The following is a 23,602-nucleotide window of genomic DNA, read 5'->3' on the forward strand; positions in this document are numbered from 1 at the left end:
GTGGCAATCCTCGGCAATTCACAATATGCAATATGCAATTCTTATATATTATATACTAGTAAAATTATTCACGCTTCACACGGGAATTTAATATCATAAAATTTATAAAATAATACTTAAAATCTATCATTCATTAAAACTAAAATATTATATTGTCTTACATACAAGATTACGTAGTAACAAATATTAATAATGTAAAGGAAAATGAAAAATATTACATCTTATCATTTATCGTTAATAATATAAACATAAATTAATGGTTATTAAAATACATACCGGCATTTGTAACATAAGCAATGGTGTCAGTGAGCCACTCAACAGGAGCAAAATACACAAATATTTAATTGTGAAAAAGAAGAGGAGGTTCAGAATTTTCGTTGTGTTAAAATAAGAGGAAATTCCTCTATTTATAGACAACAAAGGGTAGTATGAACAAATGTTTATTGTGCCTTATCGGAAATGTTACAACTATTTGGAAAAGTTGCAACCATTCGGAAAGGTCACAACCTTTCATAAAAGTCGCAACTCTTCATAAAAGTCTCAACTCTTCATAAAAGTCGCAACTCTTCATTAAAGTCGTAACTTTTCATAAAAGTTGCAATTTTTCATAAAAGTCGCAACTCTTCATAAAAGGGGAAGACTAGTTTTGAAAATAAATAAATTAAAAGGGAATTATGATTTGTGGTGGCGCCACGTAGGCTGGCCTAAGGTTCTCTTTTATATATATTTGGAAATAAATAAATTAAAAGGGAATCCTGGTTTGTGATGGCGCCACGTAGGCGGGCCTAAGGTTCTCTTTTTTATATATATATGATTACTAGTAAAATTAGCGCGGGAATTCAATAATATTATATGAAAATAAATTTTAATACATTTATAATAATATTCACAATCTTCACTACTCGTTATTTTTATGATTACATATTTTTTTACTAAAAAATTACATTATATAAATATAGTTTTTATTTATGTATATATTATACATTGAATTTATTTGACTAATTCTTATGTTATTTATATATTTATTTCTCTTAAATGTTCACTCCATTACAATTTTGTAATTAAAAAGTCTTTTAATCACTTGAAAAATTGTATAAAATATATGCGCTTAAATAAAGTGACACCAACAATAAAATATTTTTTACTTCAACAAACTCAAGATGATTTTTTTTTTTCTTAAAGCTAAATAAGATGGATGTTTTATATTAACAAAAAAAAGTATAATTACGAGAATGTACACACAAATATATTTAAGCTAAATAAGATGAAATTTTTAATTTTAAGAGTAAATAACTAGAGTTTGTATAGAAAGTATAAAAAAACTAAATAAAATGAAAAGAACTTTTATAAGCAAACAACTCCTTCTCAAAAATTATGTCACCCATATTATTTGAACATGACAAATCAACAATCAATAAAAAAAATAATCTCATTATAACTAATCACATAACTTATCCTAACATAACGGGATATAAACGAAGGATCGACCAATATTTCTGGACAAAAATGTCTTCCTGTTCAAACAAATAGTTATTCAAGTACTTTACTTAAATTACAACCAAACGATAGTTTGCTCTGAAATACAGAGCTAAAATAATTGGCTATTTTGTTTGCTCAGACGAACTATCGACGAAGGAAAATTAGGAAATTCTGAATTTATCCTCCAGAAGAATGGCTAATTACTCCAAGTCTCATATTTGCCAGTGCTTGAGCCGGCTGTCGACGGCTCGCCTGAGCTCAACGTTGATGATAATCGGAGAGAGGAGGAAGACCGGCATGAAATTTGTCGGGGGAGATTTGGGCCTGGCCCATGGGCTAATTCAGTTGGGCCTTAAGCCCGGTGATGTTGTCGCCATTTCTGCTCTTAACAGGAACAGCAAATGTACAACTTTCATTGCATTAGGTGCTTGTATTGAAGAACCTTTATTTATGATTAATTCACTTAACATAAAGTTTATATAATTTATGAGCTCAAAAATTAAATTTTTTACTTTTAGTGATATTTTCTATAGAAATTAAGTTAGGCAAGTCACGACAATAGTCATGTTATATTGTGATACGAAAATATAAATTTATGTGGAGTGAGCGAAAGTTATTTGTTATTTTAAGTGTGAGAGACATTTTGACCATCTATTTTTTTACTTAAAAGTATTGAAAGGAAAAAAATAATATCTTTTAAGGCATAACTTGTGCAGTCTAAAACTAAACTTTTGACTCTTACGGGTAAGATTGTTCAAAATCGAAGCGAAATTAATAACCCCGAACTAAATAAAACTTATTAATTTAGCGATTTCGGTAATAATTTTATTTTTTATATTGGATTATTTGCTCTAAACGATTTGAGGTTTTTTTTTAACGGGTTAACCACTCAATAGTAAGTCAATAAATTATATTTATACCATTCACATTTAGTTTCATATTTTAACATGAATAGCCGAGTAGATTTATCGTTTACTTTTTTCTAATAGGTATGTATAAATTATACATTAGGTTATACAACACACATATATATATATACATATACATCCAATATTGTTACGAAAAATAATCAAAATTACTTCTCGATTCAAATCTCCTACTATATATATATAATGCATCATTGTACATTTTATATATTTACATATGACATAAAAATAAAACATATAGTGTCTTCAAACTCCTACTTAATCGATATCATATTTGGTTTTTAAAAAAAATGAAGAAAAAAACACAAAATTAGAATTTAATGTTAAAAACTTTTAGTGACAATTTTCTGGGCTTTTGTGGCGATTGTTGTTGCCGCTAAAGGTCTAATTCTTTTGTAGTGAATCCTAGTTGGCAACGCTTAGGTGGAAGGATTAGTCCCACGTGGCTTGCCACGTCAACAAAAATTTGGGGTGTTAACTCTTGAGGGTATTTGTGGTCTTTTAGGATAACAGCAGGGACATTTTTTATCCCAAAATGTAACGAAGGGTATAAATGATCTATTTCATATAGTTCGGGGGCAATTTTGACCCTTTTCCATAAATTATATTTATACCATTCACATTTAGTTTCATACTTTAACATGAATAGCCGAGTAGATTTATCGTTTACTTTTTTCTAATAGGTATGTATAAATTATACATTAGATTATACAACACACACATATATATATATATATATATAATTTTAATCATGTATAAATGGTGTAATCTTTCGCCTAATCAGCCCTACCTCAGTCTGCCCCCACTCTTATGTACTTAAACAATGGCAATAATGGAGATTAACCAACATATTACGTAATTATAATGACTAAAGATGACGATATGCTTTGGAAAAAGACAATTAATATTGAAAAAATTGTTTTCTAATAATATGGCCGGTGGAAAAGCAACATAGGCAGCTACTCTGTAGTTTCTTTGAAAAAATTAAACTTAGATAATACTGTTTTTTTTCTATATAAGGCTATTATTTAGTGAACAATCACATATACTATAGTTCTAATTTATATCCCAAAGTGAAAGAATTATGATGATGATGCAAGATGTTTGGAATCAGTTAGGTCCAGCCATTGCAACAATCATGTTTGCCTGGACCATGTACCAGAACTATTTCCCTCATGAACTTCGTGGTCATCTTCGAAGGTATACCGATAAACTTGTGAGCTATATCTATCCTTATATACATATTACATTTCATGAATATGAAACTGATGGTTGGTTTGAGCGTAGTAAAGCTTATGTAGCTATCGAAAGGTATTTAAGTAAGAACTCCAGTATACAAGCTAAGCGTCTAAAAGCCAGTGTAGTGAAAGATGGTCAATCTCTTGTTCTATCGATGGATGATCATGAGGAGGTAACAGATGATTATGAAGGGGCGAAGGTTTGGTGGATATCTAGCCTAAAAGAAGCTAATAGACCGACAATTCCTTGGTACGCGAAGGAGGATGATAATAGGTATTTCAAGCTTAAGTTTCATAGGAAAAATCGTGATCTTATAACCATTTCATACTTAAAATATGTGTTGGATGAAGGGAAGGCGATTTCTGTTAGAGAAAGGCAGAGGAAATTGTACACGAATAATAAGGGATCGGATGGTGGATTAGGTGGTTATAACAGGAGAATGTGGAGTCAAGTAGTGTTTGAACATCCGTCAACATTTGATACTTTAGCTATGGAGCCAAACAAGAAACAAGAGATTAAGGATGATCTCGAAACATTTTCTAAGTCAAAAGACTACTATGCTAAGATTGGTAAGGCGTGGAAGCGTGGTTATCTTCTTTATGGTCCTCCAGGAACAGGTAAGTCTAGCATGATTGCTGCTATGGCTAACTTTTTGCAATATGATGTGTATGATCTTGAATTGACAGCTGTTAAGGATAACACAGAGCTAAGAAAGTTATTGATAGATACTACTAGTAAGTCTATCATTGTGATTGAAGACATTGACTGCTCCCTCGATCTTACTGGCCAAAGGAAGCCGAAGAAGGAGAAGGAGAAGGACGAGAAAGTTGAGAAAGACCCCATCAAGGAGGAGTTGAAAAAAGCAGGAGAGGAGAAAAAGCAAAGTGAGGTAACTTTATCTGGGCTTTTGAACTTTATTGATGGTTTGTGGTCAGCTATTGGTGGCGAAAGGCTTATTGTTTTCACAACCAATTTTGTCGAAAAGCTTGATCCTGCTTTAATTCGAAGGGGGAGAATGGACAAACACATTGAGCTATCATACTGTTGTTTTGAGTCCTTCAAGGTGCTTGCAAATAATTATCTAGACGTTACGTCTCATGATGATTACTTTCCTGAGATTCATCGTTTATTAGGGGAAACTAATATAACTCCTGCTGACGTTGCTGAGAGTTTGATGCCCAAGTCTTCTAAGGAAAATGCAAACACTTGCTTGGAGAGGTTAATTAAAGCTATTGAAACTGCAAAAGTGGAAGCAAAATTGAAGGCTGAGGAAGAAAAGGCCGAGAAGGAGAAGGAGAAGGAAGAGAACGAGAACGAAAAGAAAAAGAAAGAAGCTGCTGCTGCTGAAGAAGCGAAAAGGGCTGATGATGTGAACGAAAATGGGGCGTCGATGGAGACTACTAGTGTCAAGGAAAAACCAGAGAGTGATGGTGCTAAGGAAAATGACAAGTCTGAGATAGTAAAGGACTAATGGTGATGTTAGTACAGGGTTAGTAAAGTTTGATCATGGAAATATTTGATTAATTAGGTGTTGCCCATAGAACCAGGATTCAGTTATTTTGAATAATTTTGTTGTTGAGCATTGTTGAATTTGTTATTCAAGAGATAGTATGATGATGTAAGAAGTGGTCGTATCTTATCTTTTTGTGTAACAAAATATTTACATCTTAGTAATTTGGTGATATATATCAATTTTCCTTTTTTTGAAGTTGATTTCACTATCAACAACTTCTACATCAGTTTGTGTGCACAAGCATTGCACATGTATGTGAGTCGTGTAATAATAATACATGGTTCTTTGAGAGAAGGACTCATCATCAACAAGGAAGGTATAAATCTATATTTAAATTCTTCACAAGAAAAAAAAAAGATTTTCTAACTTATTTTTTCATGTTCAATTAGTAAGAAAGAAAATATTATTTTAAAAATATTTATTAACATCACACGACCTTAATCTGACACTAATCCGTAACTTAGTCAAGTCTTTAGTCGAGAATTTGGTTCTATGTTGATTCAAAGTCGAGTCGAGAGTTGGGTCATAATTTAGGATCGGGTCCGGGTCTCGAGTTGGGCATTAGATTCCGAATTAGATTGGGGCTAGAGTCAAGTCTCGAATAAAAAATGAAAAATATTGTGGGGTAACTTTTACGAAACACACCTTATAGGTGCCACGCAATAAATAAGACCAGCACATTCCTAGCACCTCTCATTTGGAAACAAACATAACTTCAAACATTTCGCAGGCATTTGATTGAATGTGATACCATGGAAAATTCAAAATCAGTGAACAAGGAGGACGTGATCCCTGAAGAAGCGAAGGTGAAATTGAAGAAATTGGCATCAGAATGGGACGATATAGTGGATCCGAATGCATTAGATGTGTTCAGATTGAAGGGCGCGATGACGAACGAGGTGTATCAAATCAAATGGCCCAGTAGGAACCCGGAACAACAGCGATCTAGGAAGGTGTTGGTGAGGATCTATGGGAAAGGCGTGGATGTGTTCTTTGATCGGCAGAATGAAATTAAGATTTTCGAGTTTATGTCTAAGCAAGGCCAAGGACCTCGCTTACTTGGTCGATTTCAGAGTGGTCGTATTGAGGAATTCATTCGAGCTCGGGTCGGTTTTTGCTTTTTCTTTCCGTAAATCATCTTTTTTTTTTGGAGCTGAAGTTTATAAATGGACTTTATACAATTTTCGTTATCTGCATGGATGTGTAAATATGCATTTTAGCTGAAGTTCTCGTTTGATTTTCATTAGTTTAACCTCCCAACTACGGACGGTTCTAGGTAATTCTATCCACCAAGTCTAGGACACATAGGAAGAAATCACTAGTGTTTTTGGCACATCTGACTAAATCCACGGGTACATGCCACCTCCCAACTACAGGTGATTCTAGGTAACTCTGATCACCAAGTATAGGATAGATACGAAGAAATCATTAGTGGTTTTGGCACATTTGACTAATTCCACGAGGTACATGCCACCTCCCAAGTCCCAACTACAGATGGTTCTAGGTAACTCTATCCACCAAGTCTAGGACAGATAAGAAGAGATCACTAGTGTTAGTGTTTTCGTCTCTGTTGGAATTCGAACCTGAGACCTCATGGTCCTCAAATCACTGCATTGACCAATAGACCCCACACCCTTGGGTTCTAACATGGATAATTTTAGGATGGATGGAGTATGTGATGGTGATCATCATCATCCTTATGAATATTTTTTTATTTTTTTCCTGCCTGCTGTTGCTATTGTTCTGTTATTGTTATGACTGCTACAAGAATGGCGTATGGTGCTTTTAAGCTGATACTTTGTGATTAAGTAGTGATTTTTCTGGCATGCAATGCTGGGTACAATTTGATAATATGGTATACGGTATAATCCTCAATGGTGTATATGTGCTTTTGTTTTCATGCTGTTACTCCACTTCCCGGTTAAAAACAACGAACCCATTTTGGATGTAAATGTAAGGTCTAATGCCCAAAAATAGACCTTAGTATGATTTGATTATGTTTGACATATGTTCTTGCTTGATGACTCTATGAGACGGAGGGGCAGCGTATTACCTTTGGCGGTTTGGCCTATCAGTGTGATGTTTAGTTGTTAACTTTGTTACTCAATTGCAATCATAGTTTTTTGAGGCACAAGATTTTTAGGTTTTAGTTAGAGTTTAATACTCCCTGTATCTAAAAAATTTAGAAGTATCTAATTCGGTCATCATTTTCTTCTCCATTCCTCTAATTCGCAATGTTAAATGCTAACAATTTACATGTAAATGAGGGAGAATTTAGGTTAAGTTTCACTGGTACTCTATATTTATCCTTTCCTTCTAGTGCTGTGTAATTTTTTCCTGTTGTTTATATACATCTGCGTACATAAACATTTGTGCAATAGAAAATTTAATAGAATTTCTCTCTTGGTATTTAGAATTTCAAAATTTTGACAAGATTCTGATAGTTTTCATTGATCTGAAAGTATCTTTCTCTAGGACGATGCTTTGCTAGATCCTGATAGTCTCATCTAGGATCCAGAAGAATAATTTCCTAGATGGTCAGCGTAATCAACTGGTTAATTTCATAAATTTCTGCAGTATGCTTACATTGATCAGAATTTGAAGCAAGTTTCTTAAATGATAATTTTTCTGGGCCTTCACAGGTGATTTTATTTCAATACCACCTCTTCACAAAGACTACACAAATTTCTTTTCTCTTTACTGAAAGGAATGTATACCCGTTTGCTGTTTCTGCATAATATTTCGAAAGAATGATTGGGTTGGTAAAAATTTAGATCAAGTAATAGCTGCCAATGCATAATTAGCCATTGTTATTCATATAATTCTTGTTTGGTATAAGCTGAACTAATAGGTCTAATCAAACATAATAATCTCGACTTTCTTGCCCATTATCCTAAAAAACCGGCAGAGGGGTTCCCTAATGTATCTCCCCCACTACTGGTTACTGCTGTCTCCATGTTTCATGTCCATCAATAAGCTTATTAGCATAGGATAAAGAAGAAATTAAAGGTGAAATATTACTGCTGTGATGAACTGAAAGACAGGTAAGAATTTCGAAGGAAGAAATTCGAAACAGATGAACAATTTGGGACACATAAAAAGTATTTCTGTTGAGATGAAGGATGTATATGTGAAGTGGGCCAAGGGCAGCCTTTTCAGGTCACAACCAAGTGACCTTATGCTGCCTAGGGAAAGAGCTACAGGGTTTGAGGATACCAGAAGAGGGGTTGAGTAAATGCTGAATGATATGAGAAGCGATCCAGATTAACACTTAAATGCCTACTATCCACTTATATGTTACTATCATGATTCGGTTAGTGCTTATTAAACTAAGAACTCCAAGTTTTCTGTTAGCTTATCCACCTCTCCTTAGAAAAAACAAATAATTTAGGGTTTTGAGCCATATCCTAGTGGTTTCTTATATAATGCATTCAAGTTAACCCACTATTTGGGTTTGTTTATTGTTGAAGTTTTGATTTGCCACCTCTGGATAATCTTGATGTGACTGACTGGCTTAGATGCTTAAAGACTTATGTTTCATGTTAGTTCATAGTGATACTTTGCCAAAAGCATCTGGCCTCCCTTTGTCAAACCTAATTATTATGAAGCCAAGCAGATTTAGGTTCTTCAGAACTCATGATTGTCATATTGCAGTTTCTTTGTAAGTGCTCCTGGGATCTTCAAAGTTTGCCTGATTCCTCTAGGATTGCCTAATTTCCTTAGGTTTATCTCATGCTTTATTGACACTATTCTTAACTTACCTGTGATCTATTATTATCTGTGATGCTCTTGTAATTACTGATACTTCAGGAGAATGGGGACATTCATTAAATGTAATGCAATCTCCATGATTGGTATTTCAGACATTATCAGCTCCTGATCTGCGCGATCCAGAGATATCTTCCTTGATAGCTGCCAAAATGAGAGAGTTTCATGTGCTTGATATGCCTGGTCCTAAGACTGTCATCCTTTGGGATAGACTGCAGTATGCTCTTCTTTTTACTGTATATATGATGAATAAAAACTGCAAAATTATGTTTATCTTATACCAAAACGTCTAAATAACCTTTTGCTCTCGTAATGCTCTAGAAATTGGCTTAATGTGGCCAAAGGTCTGGCTTCTACTGAAGAAGCTAAGGACTTTCGGTTGGACCTTCTAAAAGACGAGATTGTATTGTTGGAAAGGAATCTTGCTGGCAATCATCTAAGTACGGGATGCTGCCACAACGACTTGCAGTATGGGAACATAATGATGGATGAAGAGATGAGATCAATAACCTTTATTGTAAGTACTAAGTTTTTTATTCATAGATCTGTTCAGATGAAAAGTTAAGAGGACAAATACAATTTACTAAATGAGATGCATATCTCACTAGATTTTAGCTATAGCAGTGTTTGCATGTATGATGATTACATCTAAATCTAATTTGGGCTTCCATGATCAATAACTAGGCAGTGCTTTATCCTGACATGTTTGCTGCAGGATGTAGGTGGGTCCTGGTTCAAAAACTTCTTCAAGCTCTTACTTATTTAGGAGCTGCACTTTTGTTTCTCTCCTTTGTATTTTGTTTCAGTTATTGATCATCCACTTGGTAAGGAGCAAAAGGATACGAAATATTTGAAAAACCTAAATATTTCAAGAAAAATTGAAGGCCTTGTCTTTTCAATGATAAAGTTCTGTTTCCTGCTGGGTTGGCCATTGTCTAATTTCTGCAAATAATTCGTGCTGTTCATACAGTTATTATTTGGACTTAATTTCTGGTATTTTCTTTAATCTTTCCTATTAACAGGACTATGAATATGCTGGTTACAACCATGTTGCATTTGATATAGCAAATCATTTTTGTGAAATGGTTGCTGACTACCATACAGAAACACCTCATATTATGGACTTCAGAAAATATCCTGGTGAGTCACTAGTAAATCATCTTAAGCAAATCTGTTTTGTTGATCTGATTCCCTGAAATGGCACGAGCAAGTACTTTCTGGATATTTATGTTACATCTAATTAAACCCCTTACAACATGTGGCAGGTCTGGAGGAGCGCAAAAGATTTTTGAGTACATATCTTTTTAGTTCAGGTAGATGAAAACTTGCATCTTCTATCATTTATCATATGTGGAGCCATTCATATTTCATGATGGTGCTTTCTTAAGCTCATATCTGTATACCAAGACTAGTAACAACTATATACATTTAGTTAATCTCAAGTTTTCGATCAGTATTTATCTTTTATTCATTACGAATCTCAGATGTATTAATCTGGTAAACAGGTCGCTCTCCCAGTGAACAGGAACTGGAGAAATTAGTTCAAGAAGTGGAGAAGTATACTCTTGCCAGTCATCTTTTTTGGGGTCTATGGGGAATAATATCGGTACTTCTCCTGACCTTATCTATTCTGTCAGGATAAAAGTAGTTATGAGTTGTGTACACAAAAGAACAGTCAATAGAGAAAACTTTATATTGGAGGTCTGTCAACAATTAATAGATTATATGGTTTGCCGCAGTTTGTGCCCAAGGCATAAAGATTTGGCTCTTTTCTACCTATTTGCCTTCGACAACAATGTTGTTATTCGGCTGCATAGGCTTTTCTTAACATCCTTCATTTCCTCCTGTTTTTCAGCATCATGTCAATAAGATAGACTTCGATTACTTGGGGTATGCTAGGCAGAGGTTCCAGCCATATTGGTCAAAGAAATCTGAGCTATTGGGATCATCAGATTCCAAGAAAGGTACTTCAATTATTTTGTTCAATTCCTTTTCCTTAAACAAGTCTATTTGAAGTTTCGAATTTGGGGTTTCTTAAATTGAGCACTTTGGTCTTGCAGGTTAATATGAAAGCAATGACTTCTTGATCCATTTGTTGACTTACAGAGAGTAGTAGTTGTTATCCCTTGGGGTTTTGCTTGAAGAAATACTTTTTTTTTTAACTTCCGAAAATCGAGTCTTGATGGAATTTTTCTGGTGATGAAGTTTATCAGCCAAGTCTAGGATTAGATCATCAAGTGCATTAGCATTTCTGTCAATTTTGCTTCCTTTTCTTGTGTAAATCTCTACAGAGGTGCTGGGTTTATTTTGTTTTTGTTTTTTCCTGAAATAATGCATATGCAAGTCTATTTGTTTATTTGAAAGATTATACAGTGAAGTAAATAAAGATCTAATGGCTGTTTCTTGGATGAAATTTGTTATAGATAGTAATTAATTGGAGACTTAGCGTTGCACAGTAACTTTTAGTCAATTCAAACATTATATTCCCTTTTATCTTTTCTGGAAATATTATATTTTACATCAGCAAATTGTGATCAAAATTAACTATATAGATCCTTGAAACTCTGAGTTTTTGACTGGGTAGGGTCAGAAAGACCGAGATTGATCTCAGTTTGGGGTAAGTCGAGTTTCATTTTTTTTATAACCGAGAAACTCGCTTGTGATCCGCCGCCCTTTGGTCCAATCACAGTTTTGTAAACTCGATGAATAATGGACCAGTCCCTCTACCCTTCTCCACTTAAATACCGGACTTCGCGTTGCATGGTGTGGGGTTTGAACCTGCAACCTAAGTCACAAATCCTCCACCTTTTGCCACTCGAGCTAGGCCTTGGGCATGAAGTAATGTTTATGTATTGAATGACGATTAAACCAAAAATCATATATTATTATAAGTGGGAACCTCCAAAATGAAAAGTTGAATTACCATTTTATCCCTACACTAAATATAAATTTNTAAGATGAAATCAGTTATCATGACACTGGGAGTACCAACATTGGGTCTTTTTTAGTACGAAACTATAGCAGAAAAAGAAGAGGAAACATTTCTAACAACATAACTTATTTCAGGAAATTGAAATTTTTTCTTAAAACTTTTCTTTTCTCTCTAAACTTTAACTCAAAACGTTTTTTTTTTCTAGTTATATCAAAAGAAAGTAAAATGCATTTGTTCTTTGCAGCCTATTCAAAAGCAAAAACTATACCATGAGCAACCGCAACTAACATCTCCTACGCGGCTCAACCCGAGACCCCTTCCCCCTCCCTCCTCCTCCTTATGTTAATATTTCAAAAGAATTAAGCTGATGAAGACAGCCTAACTAAGACGAAAGAATGAGAGATCCCAAAATTTACACTTTCCTCTGGATCTCTTGACTCAATGTTGCAAATGCTATTCTCCACTCAGGGCTTGTTGATCCACTGCACAAGATCTTGTGCATTATTCTCAGTTCTTCTGGATCTGCTTTATTCAGAAGCCTCCTAAGTACTAACTGTAACTCGGTGTTAGATGAACTATAATTAGCATGCTCCTCCTCTGTAGCTACCTTGGTTCCTGAACACTGACCTCTTTCCATCACAGCAGATCTTGCCATGTCAACAGTACTCTCCGATGAACCTGAAGGCCCTTTGACAGTTACACACTCGTCCTTGAGTTTTAGCTTGTTGTTCCAGTACTCCAGGCATTGACGGTTTGTATCAAGAGCTTCAATGGACTGTATACACCAGAGTTAGCACAATGTAGGAATAATTCACTTTGGAAGGAAGTTTTACTTATTGAAAGAGTCAGAAATAAGAGATTCCTCTCAACATCAAAGAACTGATCCTAGATTCAAACGAGAAGTGTGAATAAGAATCTAAATTTAAAGTTGATAACAATACTGTGATTCCGCTAATAAACCAATTACAAGATCACAAGATAGAAGCCTATTGTCCTTAGTGGGATCCGTTTTGTCTGGGAATGTAGCATTAATCCTGCTCATTTCTACTGTACAAATCCAACTATGAATTCTTTCCTTGTTTAATCCAAAATAGCATGTCAGATTATTCGTTGGTCAAACTAAAGCCAGTTAATCACAAACTTGAAAGAGCAAAATCATGCACACGGCAACATAATATAGGTATACCTGAACTATCTGTGGGGAGAGTAACCCAAACATTCCGAGACCGTTGATGCTTTCTGTGTCAGGTTGCAATGGTGGCAAATCTTGCCTTCCTGGATTTAACTTCGTTGCTAGTTCTTCAAAGACTCTATGCGAGACCATTTCCCAGCATTTCTGCGCTGATGAACTCACAAACTTCGTATCTGGACACTCTTCTAAGCTAACCTGAAATCAGAAACTCCAAGTAGACAATAATTAGCATCCAGCAATTCATAAAAACTAGAATTCAAGTAGACAATCTTCCTTTGCAATGCCAATAACAAAAATTAAAAGGCAGAAGGCAAGGCGACAGCCGCAATAATAAAATTTAAAAGCAGCACAATTGCAAATAGCTCATGCATAAAAGGCCTAAAGGTTCTTTTGTTATGAGCTCATAAACATGAAAAATTATTAACGAGAAGACTTAGAAAGGGTGAGTAGTGGACTAAGTTTTGGAGATCAAGTGCTAGATTCTTAGCTGCGACAAATAAAGTAAATGTACCTCCTCTGCACACAAAATAATATGAATTTTTCCTTACACACACCACTATGCAAAAATAATGAGAAATAACTCACATATTTCCTTCCAAGTACTAGAATAAAATAACAGTAATCCTCATTATCCAATTTTTTTCTCGACTCACATATTTTATCGGGCAAAGTTATGAATAACAACTTACCTTGAATAGAGGTCCAATGAGCCCACCATTCAGGATCTCGCATATATAGCTACTAGTTATCTCGGGACTGCTGGCATCGAAGAACTTAACACGACTTCTAAATCCTGTTAAAGAGCATCAATATTGAAATATATAGTGAGGCCATTGAAATTTGAATAAAATGTTGCATCAAATGAAAATGTCTTCTTAGTATGAAAAGTATATTCAACAAACCTATGGGGAATATTGCCTGCTTACTGCACCAAAGCTTTCCTGAGGCAATTGACCCTAAACTTAGAGGGTCAACATGGTACAAAAGCGTTTGTTCAGAAACCTCGGTGCTCAGGAGATCTTTTTCTGAGTCAAATGTTCCGTTTTGTCGAAAAGCAGGAGAGCCCCTGGAAAGATCAACCCCAAATAACTTCTTCCCACTACTGTGACTCGAAGCATACGAGGTGGTCGCATCATCAGAGCATGAGCTGCACTGCTTCTTTGGATTATGATTTTGTTCTCTCAACAAACCTGATAAGCTATCATTTTTCATCGAGGGATCCATTTCCAATCCATCCCTCTCTGAATCCTGCTTCACAGAGTTATGCTGCCTCCTATTTAAAGAAAAATTATCAGGATCCTTGGAAGTCCATTGTTCAATGGCATCCAATTTCCCCTCCAATGCTTGTACCAGTGTGTTCAGTTCATCTCTGTTGTAACGGACAAAAACAGTTTTGTTTTCTGGTTCACAGGAACACATTAGGTTAGAATGTTTAAGGCATGAAAACTGTCCTGGGGTACATTGGCATTTAACTGCAGAGAGATGCAAGTCGTAAAAGCAAGAAAAGCATTCCTGCTCATCTTTCAAGCCAAAATCTTTGTCCATTGTCTGAAGTTGTACAAGAGGTAAAAGACGCTCCAGTCTTTCCTCCTCTATTTCAATTCTTCCCTGTAAGTAAGAAAAAAACAAATTACTAAAAAAATATGTGCTTCTTTTTCACTTCTAAGTATATGAATTTTTGTTATATTGCATCTGCATACATCCTCAAGAATTCAATTCTATGAAAAGAAATCAATATGTAACAGACACCTTGCTGACTGGTCAGTTCTTATTCCATGAGGATGGCACTCTTAAAGTCGAGGGTACTTAGTCATATCCTAACATGTGTTGTTTTTTTAAGGGATGTGCCCACAATTACCAAAAATCTCATTGAAGTGATTGAAGTTACTATTCTACTTGTAAAATAAACAAAACAGTTACCACAGTTCTACCTCTCCTTTCTTATCCTATGTTATTGTTGGTAAGTCACAAAAGCGGAGGTGAATTCTATACTTCAACCCAAACAGAATTTCATTTTGATAAAGAACTCAAATACAAGTTTACATGTACCTGACAATGGAAAGTATAATTTTTTTTGCTCGGAGGACAACAGAAAATTTCAAATGAAAACTAAAAGTACATCTAAGGGAATTTTTGCCGTACATCTAATAAGGGAGTTTATGCCGTACATACTTGGACCAGTAGGCCAGAACCTTACAACACCTAAGTAAAATTATCCCTCAAGTGTGAAGATACCTAATCTATGGAGTCAAACCACAATGACAGATGAATTTAAATCCACAACCATATGTTTTGACAGACATACTCAGAAATTTACCTTAATAGCTCTAGTAAGCATGCCGTCCTTCCCACAGAAACTTCTCCATCTCAAGTTTATACTGTTAATATTCTTAACAGCTGAGAGCTCCCACAGTGCTCGGATAGCTTCACTAGCTGCTCCTATAAGCAACTTATCATGTGAAAGCGAGGTTTTACGACATTGTTTACTGTAGAGCTCCACAGCAGTTAGTCCATGCTCTAACCAATCAACAGGGCCTAGATTAACAGCCTCTGCGCAGTTGAACCCACAGTTAAATCCAGAGTGATATGCTCTTGGGAATGTGAGCACAAACTCCCCTGCGCTCTGAACAGCGCGGTACACTGGTACACCCTCTGACTTCAAAACTGAAGGAGACAACTGAGTCACCTGAAAGAGAGAATAATAAGTTTGTCAGGAGCACGAGCCCAAATTATACCACTCAAACAATCAAGAAATGTGCCAATGCACTGGAAATAGATTAGAGAACTGAAGGGAAGAAGGATTAACACAAGAAAAGAATCTTGATGGCAATTGGTACGATTTACAGTTAAAAATTGTCAGAATAGAATGTCAGGTGTTTCACATGTGATGAGCCAAACATTAGGTGAAGTTTATTGATAAGGAAAAGGGACTTGTAAGTTGAAAACAGTAACTCGTAACTAGATGAGGTTGATGAACAGAAAAAGGAGCTTGCACAGCTCATCATTGTAGATGTGATTAGAACCTATAAAACACTATATGTAGATGTGATTATTTCTCAAATACAATAAGGATGACTAGTGCTTGATCAAGATTTAACTTATATACTTACTAGTTCGTGAAGCAAATCTGGTTGTTCCTCAAACAGATCTGGCAAATGCTTTCTCATTGCATCCTCCAGGGCTGCAGCATGATTTCCTGGCACTCCATACCAAATCTTTGGCTCACCCCAATGCATATAATTCAGAGAATAAAGATGGTGGTCCTCAACATGCTTTAAGAAATCAGATAAAAGGAAATAAGTATATAGCGAATATAAAGCAAATAACTTGATCTAATAATAATGAAAGAAACCAAGAAAAGAAAGAGAAAGAAAGGGGGAAAAAGAAAGATAGACCTATGACACAAGATGTTCCCTCAAAAAACAGTCGTCAGTAACAGTAAATACTTGGAGACAAAGGATCAATACTATTCAGGTTTATATGTATAGGATGCAACAAAGGAAGAACTCATAAATGAACAGAGTTTGCTATCTTCGATAAGTTCAATTGGTCAACTATATATTAAGATTAAGCTGAACGCTTAAACAAAAATTTTTTCATGACATACCCAACAAAATGATGAGAAGCACATTCCAATATACAGCCATGGGACCAGAACTCCTGAGATATTGCTTTCCTCAAAGCACAATACAGAACATGGCAGGCGTGGTAAGTTGTTTAAGTTCCAACCAGAAGTCGCATACTGATCTAAAGTACTAGCTTTTGGAGATGAAGATTCTAGAGGGAATCCACTGCCAAATACTCCAGTTTCCAGATCAGCTCCATATAACACCTATTCATCAGATGAAGGCCAAAATTTTAGTCTTATCCAACTAGTGAGCATGTAATAGATATCTCAAAAGACAAAGTAAATATCAAACTAGATTCCCTTACCTCAACTTCATCTGTTGGATTCTCAACGATACGCCAATACTCACCTTCAATTTCTTCAATGGAGGGTTTCCAAACCTCAGTATCCTTCATCCTAAAATATAACTCTTTAAAATCTTTGGCAAATGTCTGAAATTCCGCAAATGTGAAGTCAGACCCTGACTGAAACCCAAACTTGTCATCACTACTGTCTGAATTAGTATTTGATTCAGAACCTAGAGATCTGGGTTGTCTCCTTGTTGATCCCGTCTTTGAGTGCGATCGTTTTTTCCTCTTCCTGGTTTTTTTCTTTTTCATGGGCTCCCTATTCTGAAGTAAATCAACTTGCTGGATTCGAGTCGAGAACTTTGCACATTCCCACACATTCTTCTCTCTAAGTGGACAGAGTGGACTCCAAGATGCAGGTGGTACAATCCTGCATATGCCATATTGCTGTGCGTTGTGGCGAATGCTTGCAATATAACCAAGTGGATCTTTGAACTCCTATAATTTAACCACAGGATGAACTTAACCACTGGCTTTATGCGATCAAAAGGGAATATAATAACTCTTTTAACGTGACGATTACCTCATCATTTGGATAGTACACAGGAGCTTCCTGTAAGATGGGCCTACGCGCTTCACCAGGACTCCATATTGCTGATTCCTGTTCCAGAACAAGAAAGAACTATTTATGAGAGAAAGAGAGAGAGAGAGATCATATGACTGCCAGGGATAAGGGTGAAATAGGCTATTGAAAACTTAACACTTACCCACCCCACTCCCCAATCCCCACCCCCGCCCTTCTCAGGGAAAAATGCATTAGACAGCAACGGAATCATGCTTAAAATAGAGGTTAGAAATTCAACTAAAATTTGATGAGTTAATTATCCAAGTGAATTATCAACATCCAGCAGATGTCAAGAAATGAGAACACCATACACAAATATGCTGCCTACAACATCAAATGTGGAGAATGGGAACATTTTTACACACAGTACATTACTAATCATATTTCTGCAAGCTACGCAATGATGAACACCAAATTGAAAAGGACTTATGGATGTGTCATTTCTACCTTCCGCCTACGAGGGCTTCCTGAACTCTCAATGTGATTTTCACCTTTTGGAGCCTGTCTAGAAGGATGTCCCTGCAAGAGAAGGCAAAAGAATTAAATTTGAATCAGATGAATGAATTCAGTCTTGAAATGAATTCTTCTGCAGAATCAAATGTGATTTCTACTAGAGAAATTTTCTTTTAGTCAAAAAGCATTAAAAAATAAATTGTTTAAAATTTCTTTAGCTATGCCTTGAAGCATGCAAGATCTTGCCAGTACGGAATACAGCATAAAACTGTGTAGGACGAGAGCAAAAGAATAATAATGGATATACCAATGTACATGTTATCAGTCAGACACCCAGCCTAAAATATTCATGAGATAACGATGATGGTGTCTTTGTAAAGGCAAACAAAAGAATAATGGAAATTCTGCAAAAGGTGGAACCTTTTGTAACGTATGGGTATGTATCCTTAATTTCTTTTTGCTGCGATGACGTTCACTCAATTCATCACTTTCTGGGATATCATTTGATCACACAACCTCTTATCAGTTAATACCGGTTATGCTTGCTGGGAGGGGAGACCTTTTCAAAGATTTTCCCTAATCTGCACCAGTAACTAAGNCCCCCCCGGTCTTCTGAAGGGACTAATCACATGGTTTCTGTTCTTATCATAAGTTCCACCCAAGTTGAGGGATCAAAAGAACAAGAAAACATGAATAGCGGGCATTATCTTCACTCAGGATGATTTTCTAATCAGACAAGGAATTGCTCAACAGATCTAACTCTTTCAGATATAAGGATCTGTTGGAATGAACAGCAGGCAGTTAGTACAAAGGAATTGTCACTTTTCCCTTTTATCGATAAAAGAAAATTCAGCAGACTGATGAATATCAAAATTTGAATCTTGCTAGAAAATCTTAATAAAATATAGCTACGAACTGTTACAAGCAACAGACAACCAGCTATGCATTTGAGCATTGCAAGATATGACAAAGCACTGAAAAGTTTTAGGAGAAATACAGTTTATTAACGAAATGGATCTTGGGCCTAACTCAACCCAAAAACTAGCTCAAGAGGTGAGGATTTCCCAAGCAATATAAAGAGATCACCCATCCCTTGTTCATCAGATGTGGGACTTTTCAACACCCCGTCACAGCCAAAACTGGGAATCTGAAGCGTGGGTAATTTAATATGGGGGCCCAACATCGGAAAACAAGAATTGAGACGGGTCATGCTCAGAAATGGATTTTGGGTCCAACTCAACCTCAAAAGTTAGCTCAAGAGGTGAGGACTACCTAAGCTATGTAAAGAGACGACCCATCCCTTTTTCATCCAATGTTGGACTCTTCAACACCCCCCACGCACAGGACTTGCACATCTGGAGTGTGGACAATTTAATATGGAGCCTAACATCGAGAAACAAGAATCACTACAAAAAACAGGTCAAAAACTGACGGACTTGACTATGTCGGGAAATGGTGGGTCGGTTTAAGAGACCACCCATCCCTTTTTCATCCTATATTGGACTCTTCAACACCCCCCACGCCCAGGACTTGCACATCTGGAGTGTGGACAATTTAATATGGGGCCTAACATCGAGAAACAAGAATCACTACAAAAAACAGGTCAAAAACTGACGGACTTGACTCCTGCAATTTCTCAACTTGATTTTTAATCGAGGACATCCATTGGTTTCTTAAATTAAAAATCAATATAATTTTTTTTTAAAAAATGACTGATCGGAAATATATATATATATATATATATATATATATATATATATATTGGAACAATTTTACCACTACACCACACATGCTCTTTGATGACATACTTCTATTGTTTATAATTTATACTCCTCAACTGCAATTTTGCACTTAAAAATCGACAGTCCCTCAATTTTTGTAATTTTTTTTTATAAAAGTCAAGGCACTCCGTCGGTTTTGGGCGGAAAATAAACGAACGGACATCTATTGGTTTTATTTAAAAAATTCAAATTATTTTTTTTATTTGAAAAACAGACGGAGTCCGTCGACTTTTACCTTTTTTTTAAGTAATGAATTGAGATTGGTCCTACTCTGATACCATGAAAATGGATCTTGGCCCTAACTCAACCCAAATCATATAAAAAGACCACTAATCCCTTTCATATCCGATGTAGGAATCTTCAACACCCTCACTAGTTCAAGAGCCAATCCTGACGAAGCGTTTAGGGTCATCTTACATCCCAAAATGTTTTTTTTTTTTACTTACATGCAGTTTAATTAGTCCTTGAGGTATCCAATTCTTTTTTTTCCTTTTGCATTTCTTTACAAATCACTCAATCACATAATCCGAGATCTAAACAAGTACAGATCTAAACTACACATATAGGGTAAAGGCGACATGATATATCCAAGAAGAAGATAGGTACAGGAAAGCTATTAACGCTTTTCAAAATCAATCAAAATACATAAACAAATTGAAAATCAAAAGTCGAGTTTCAAACCTTCATGCTCCTTTTTCAGATTGCACCCCGAAGCACAAAACCTAATTTTATGCCTGAAGGATAGTATAACCTTCACTTTGTCATGTATCTTTGAATTGAGTGATGCTTATTGAACTGTGCTCTCTTCAGTTATAAAGGCCTCGCCCTGAAGATGACAAATCCACAGTTTCTGGATTTCAGAAATTTGTATTGATGATAGATAACAATTTTCAACGGCCATTGAAGAAAACAACAAGTTATTTAAGAATGGAAGGCAAATTGATATAAATGACCATTTGACGAGAAATTTCCAAGGATTACAATTGACTTAAATATGTGGTTAGTGGAACAGAAAACAACTTTATTCAAAGAATGAACCTTTATTTACATTTCCCTTTAGTAATTCAAGATCCCGAAAAATTCTCAAAGTGCAATAAGGTTTTCCGGGAATATTCCGTGCAGGGTAGGTGCATTGGTCGTGCGCCATGGGGGTAATACGCCTAGCCGTGCAGGGTTGGTGCATTGGCCGTGTGGGTCTACCCTGTGCATGCTCTTTATATCAATGTGTCGACCAAGTATTTTCGAAATTTAATAGTGATCTTCCTAAATATGCCTAGCACCCAATTATATTAAAATTTTGTAATAATGTAATAGCCAATAAAGGCCTTTATAAATCTATCAACATTTCAAGGCAGGAATTGTTTTTAAAACGATATCTCGAGATAGTTTCAAAAATTAAAGACACTAAAGCTACATAACGTATAAACAAGATAGATATGGGAAAGAAAGTAACTATTCAAAATCAATCAAAAACACATAAACAAGTTATAAATCAAAAGTCAAGCTTCAAACATTCATGCTCCTGGAGCACGAATACCCCTAATTTTATGCCTGAAGGACAAAATATAACTTTTACCTTGTCAGGTATCTTAGAAATGATCGATGCTTATTGAACTGGTGTGCTCTCTCTTCAGTTATGAAGGCCTAGCTCTGAAGATGACAAATCCACAGTTTCTGGATTTCAGAAATTTGTATTGATGATACAGATAACAATTTTCAACTGCCAACACAGAAAAACGACAAGGTAAGAAAAAACGGAAGGCAAATTGATATAAATGACCATTTTACGAGAATCTTCCAAGGATTACCACCGACTTAAATAAACATGTAGTGGAACAGAAAACAACTTTATTCAATGCATGAACTATTATTTACATTTCCCTTAATTCAAGATACTGAAAATTTCTCATATTGCATTTTTAGGGAATATGCTTGGCCGTGCAGGTAGCGTGCCTTAGCCGTGCGCCACCCTGTCCGTTCTCTTTATATCAATGTATTGACCAGGTATTTTTAAAATTTAATGGTGATTTAATAGTCAATGGAAACACGGACTTATAGAATGGAAATTCTATGCTCTCAATGCATTTAGAAGTAAATTCTGAATCCTCCAAATCAATCATACAAATCTCTAGACCTTTGTGCAGACAGGCAACATCGTTGCATCAAAACCATTAATTCTAAGTGGACCTAATCGGGATTGTTGAGGGTAGAATCCATAAACTCGAGTAAATTCTTCAGAGGACACAAAATGCATCAAAATACAGTTTGCAAAAGAAGCAAAGATATTCTACCCATACAGGCAGTTCTCTTATATGGCAATACTAGATTGGCGAGACGAGAGAAAGCTTAGAAAGTAGTAAGGTGTCAATGGTGCTTGCCTTATAGGTAGTGACTATACCACTTACATATCGAACATATCTTTACTCTCAATGGAGTCATTCGATACAACCTAGGAACTCACAAAATACTAAACTTGGATAATCGGTAGCAGAATGATTGACTAGATCATTTGCTTCACTATGGAAGAACCCCTATACGAAGAAGCCAAAAGAGGGTTCAAACATCTACATAAAAAAACAAATTTTTTATCATACATAAAAAATAAAATTAACCATGAATAAACTGTGAAATTTTCCTCCGAACCCCCTCAGCCCTACCGAACTCCGCCCCTGACCCCGCCCCCACCCTCACCACAAAAAAACAGAACTTTTCTGTGGAAACTTCAGGAAAAGGGATAAGAACCAAATTAAATCACAAATATTACAATGCATTAACAAAATGGAGACAATTAGACAATGCAATAACACAGATTAAATACAAAAGATTGAAGCTTTATACCTCCAAGATCATAAAGAAATTCAGCTAACAGAAACTCTAATCACTGATTTAATCCAATTCAACCCTAAATTAACCAAACCTGCAAAGACAACAATTTCAGTCAAAATTCATTATGACAGAATTCTTGAATATAAATATGCATTAATCATTCAAACTGCAAAAAAAACTATAAACAGAGAATAAATATATAAACAGAAAACCCCAAAATTAAAAAAAAACAAAAAAACAGAGAAGCAATTATATACCAAATTAAACCTTCTCTGTAATCAATGATTCACGTAAGCAAATTCTTGTACTCACAGAATCAAGAACAAATTATTCAGACCTCAAATTTCACCAATTAAATTCCAAACAAAAAAAAAGAAGAAAAAAATCAAATCTTTTTTACTTAAATCTAATAAGGAGATAAAATCAATAGATAAAAATCAAATCTTGGAAAACTGGGTAAATTTAAGGAATAGTTACAAAATTACCCAAAAAAAGAATATGAATAGGAAAGACTCAACAAATTCAATTAAATTAAACAAAAAAAAAGATTTACAATAAAATCAAGAAATCCCCAAAAAGACACCAATTTTATATATATATATATATATATGTATATCTTCATGGTTTTTTCTACTAAACATAAACACATACTACGTGATGTACATTACATAACAAGAAAGCCCCAGACTGAAGAAAAGAATAACAAAAAATTATAAATAAAATTACCTCAAAAATAACAGTTTCTTAATTCCTCTAATAGAGTTAATAAAATATTGAGTATTTGACTCTTTTTTTCATATTTAACTTTAAAACCAGAAGTTTTTATAGTTTATAGTATATATAATAATTAATAAATGTCTATCCTACTTATACTTTAATTGGGAAAATATTATTTTACAGTAAGAAACAACTATATTTCTTGTTTTGTTTGGAAAAGGAAATATATTATTACT

General features: G+C 35.2%; 2 protein-coding genes across 3 annotated transcripts; one reads left to right on the forward strand and one right to left on the reverse strand.

Moving 5' to 3' along the window:
• The first annotated feature begins 3,363 nt into the window (after positions 1-3,363).
• Positions 3,364-11,332, forward strand: LOC125847797 (probable choline kinase 2). 2 transcript variants are annotated; one of them, XM_049527494.1, is made up of 9 exons: positions 3,454-3,605; positions 5,888-6,263; positions 9,021-9,142; positions 9,247-9,442; positions 9,948-10,065; positions 10,191-10,238; positions 10,431-10,531; positions 10,781-10,889; positions 10,986-11,332. In XM_049527494.1, exons 1-9 carry the CDS (start codon positions 3,490-3,492, stop codon positions 10,988-10,990), a joined length of 1,191 nt encoding a protein of 396 aa, XP_049383451.1. In that variant the 5' UTR covers positions 3,454-3,489; the 3' UTR covers positions 10,991-11,332. The 2 variants fall into 2 exon arrangements, with proteins under 2 accessions (XP_049383450.1, XP_049383451.1); XM_049527493.1 differs by lacking the exons at positions 5,888-6,263; positions 9,021-9,142; positions 9,247-9,442; ... (3 more) ...; positions 10,781-10,889; positions 10,986-11,332 and adding an exon at positions 4,630-5,357 and having other exon boundaries at positions 3,364-4,533.
• A 686-nt stretch (positions 11,333-12,018) lies between these two features.
• Positions 12,019-23,209, reverse strand: LOC125848735 (lysine-specific demethylase JMJ18-like). Its single transcript, XM_049528658.1, has 14 exons — positions 22,907-23,209; positions 22,662-22,740; positions 21,400-21,543; positions 20,505-20,649; positions 18,037-18,108; positions 17,548-17,625; positions 16,983-17,462; positions 16,657-16,881; positions 16,160-16,321; positions 15,367-15,735; positions 13,952-14,657; positions 13,739-13,842; positions 13,044-13,244; positions 12,019-12,632 (listed from the first exon to the last, which is right to left on the reverse strand). Exons 4-14 carry the CDS (start codon positions 20,508-20,510, stop codon positions 12,270-12,272), a joined length of 2,766 nt encoding a protein of 921 aa, XP_049384615.1. The 5' UTR covers positions 20,511-20,649; positions 21,400-21,543; positions 22,662-22,740; positions 22,907-23,209; the 3' UTR covers positions 12,019-12,269.
• Between the last annotated feature and the right edge of the window lie 393 nt (positions 23,210-23,602).

The sequence above is a fragment of the Solanum stenotomum genome, chromosome 12 (genome assembly GCF_019186545.1).
Source record: "Solanum stenotomum isolate F172 chromosome 12, ASM1918654v1, whole genome shotgun sequence".
NCBI lineage: Eukaryota > Viridiplantae > Streptophyta > Magnoliopsida > Solanales > Solanaceae > Solanum > Solanum stenotomum.

What these genes read in the sequence shown, in the direction of transcription:
- LOC125847797 (XM_049527493.1), top strand. Translation starts at nt 3,490, where the DNA reads ATGATGATGATGCAAGATGTTTGGAATCAGTTAGGTCCAGCCATTGCA. An exon ending in AGGAGAAAAAGCAAAGTGAG is followed by an intron (nt 4,534 to 4,629) that starts GTAACTTTATCT and finishes TTTGTCGAAAAG; the next exon opens with CTTGATCCTGCTTTAATTCG.
- LOC125848735 (XM_049528658.1), bottom strand. An exon ending in GAAGCCCTCGTAGGCGGAAG is followed by an intron (nt 17,626 to 18,036) that starts GTAGAAATGACA and finishes GTTCTGGAACAG; the next exon opens with GAATCAGCAATATGGAGTCC. An exon ending in TCATTGGACCTCTATTCAAG is followed by an intron (nt 13,245 to 13,738) that starts GTAAGTTGTTAT and finishes TTCTGATTTCAG; the next exon opens with GTTAGCTTAGAAGAGTGTCC.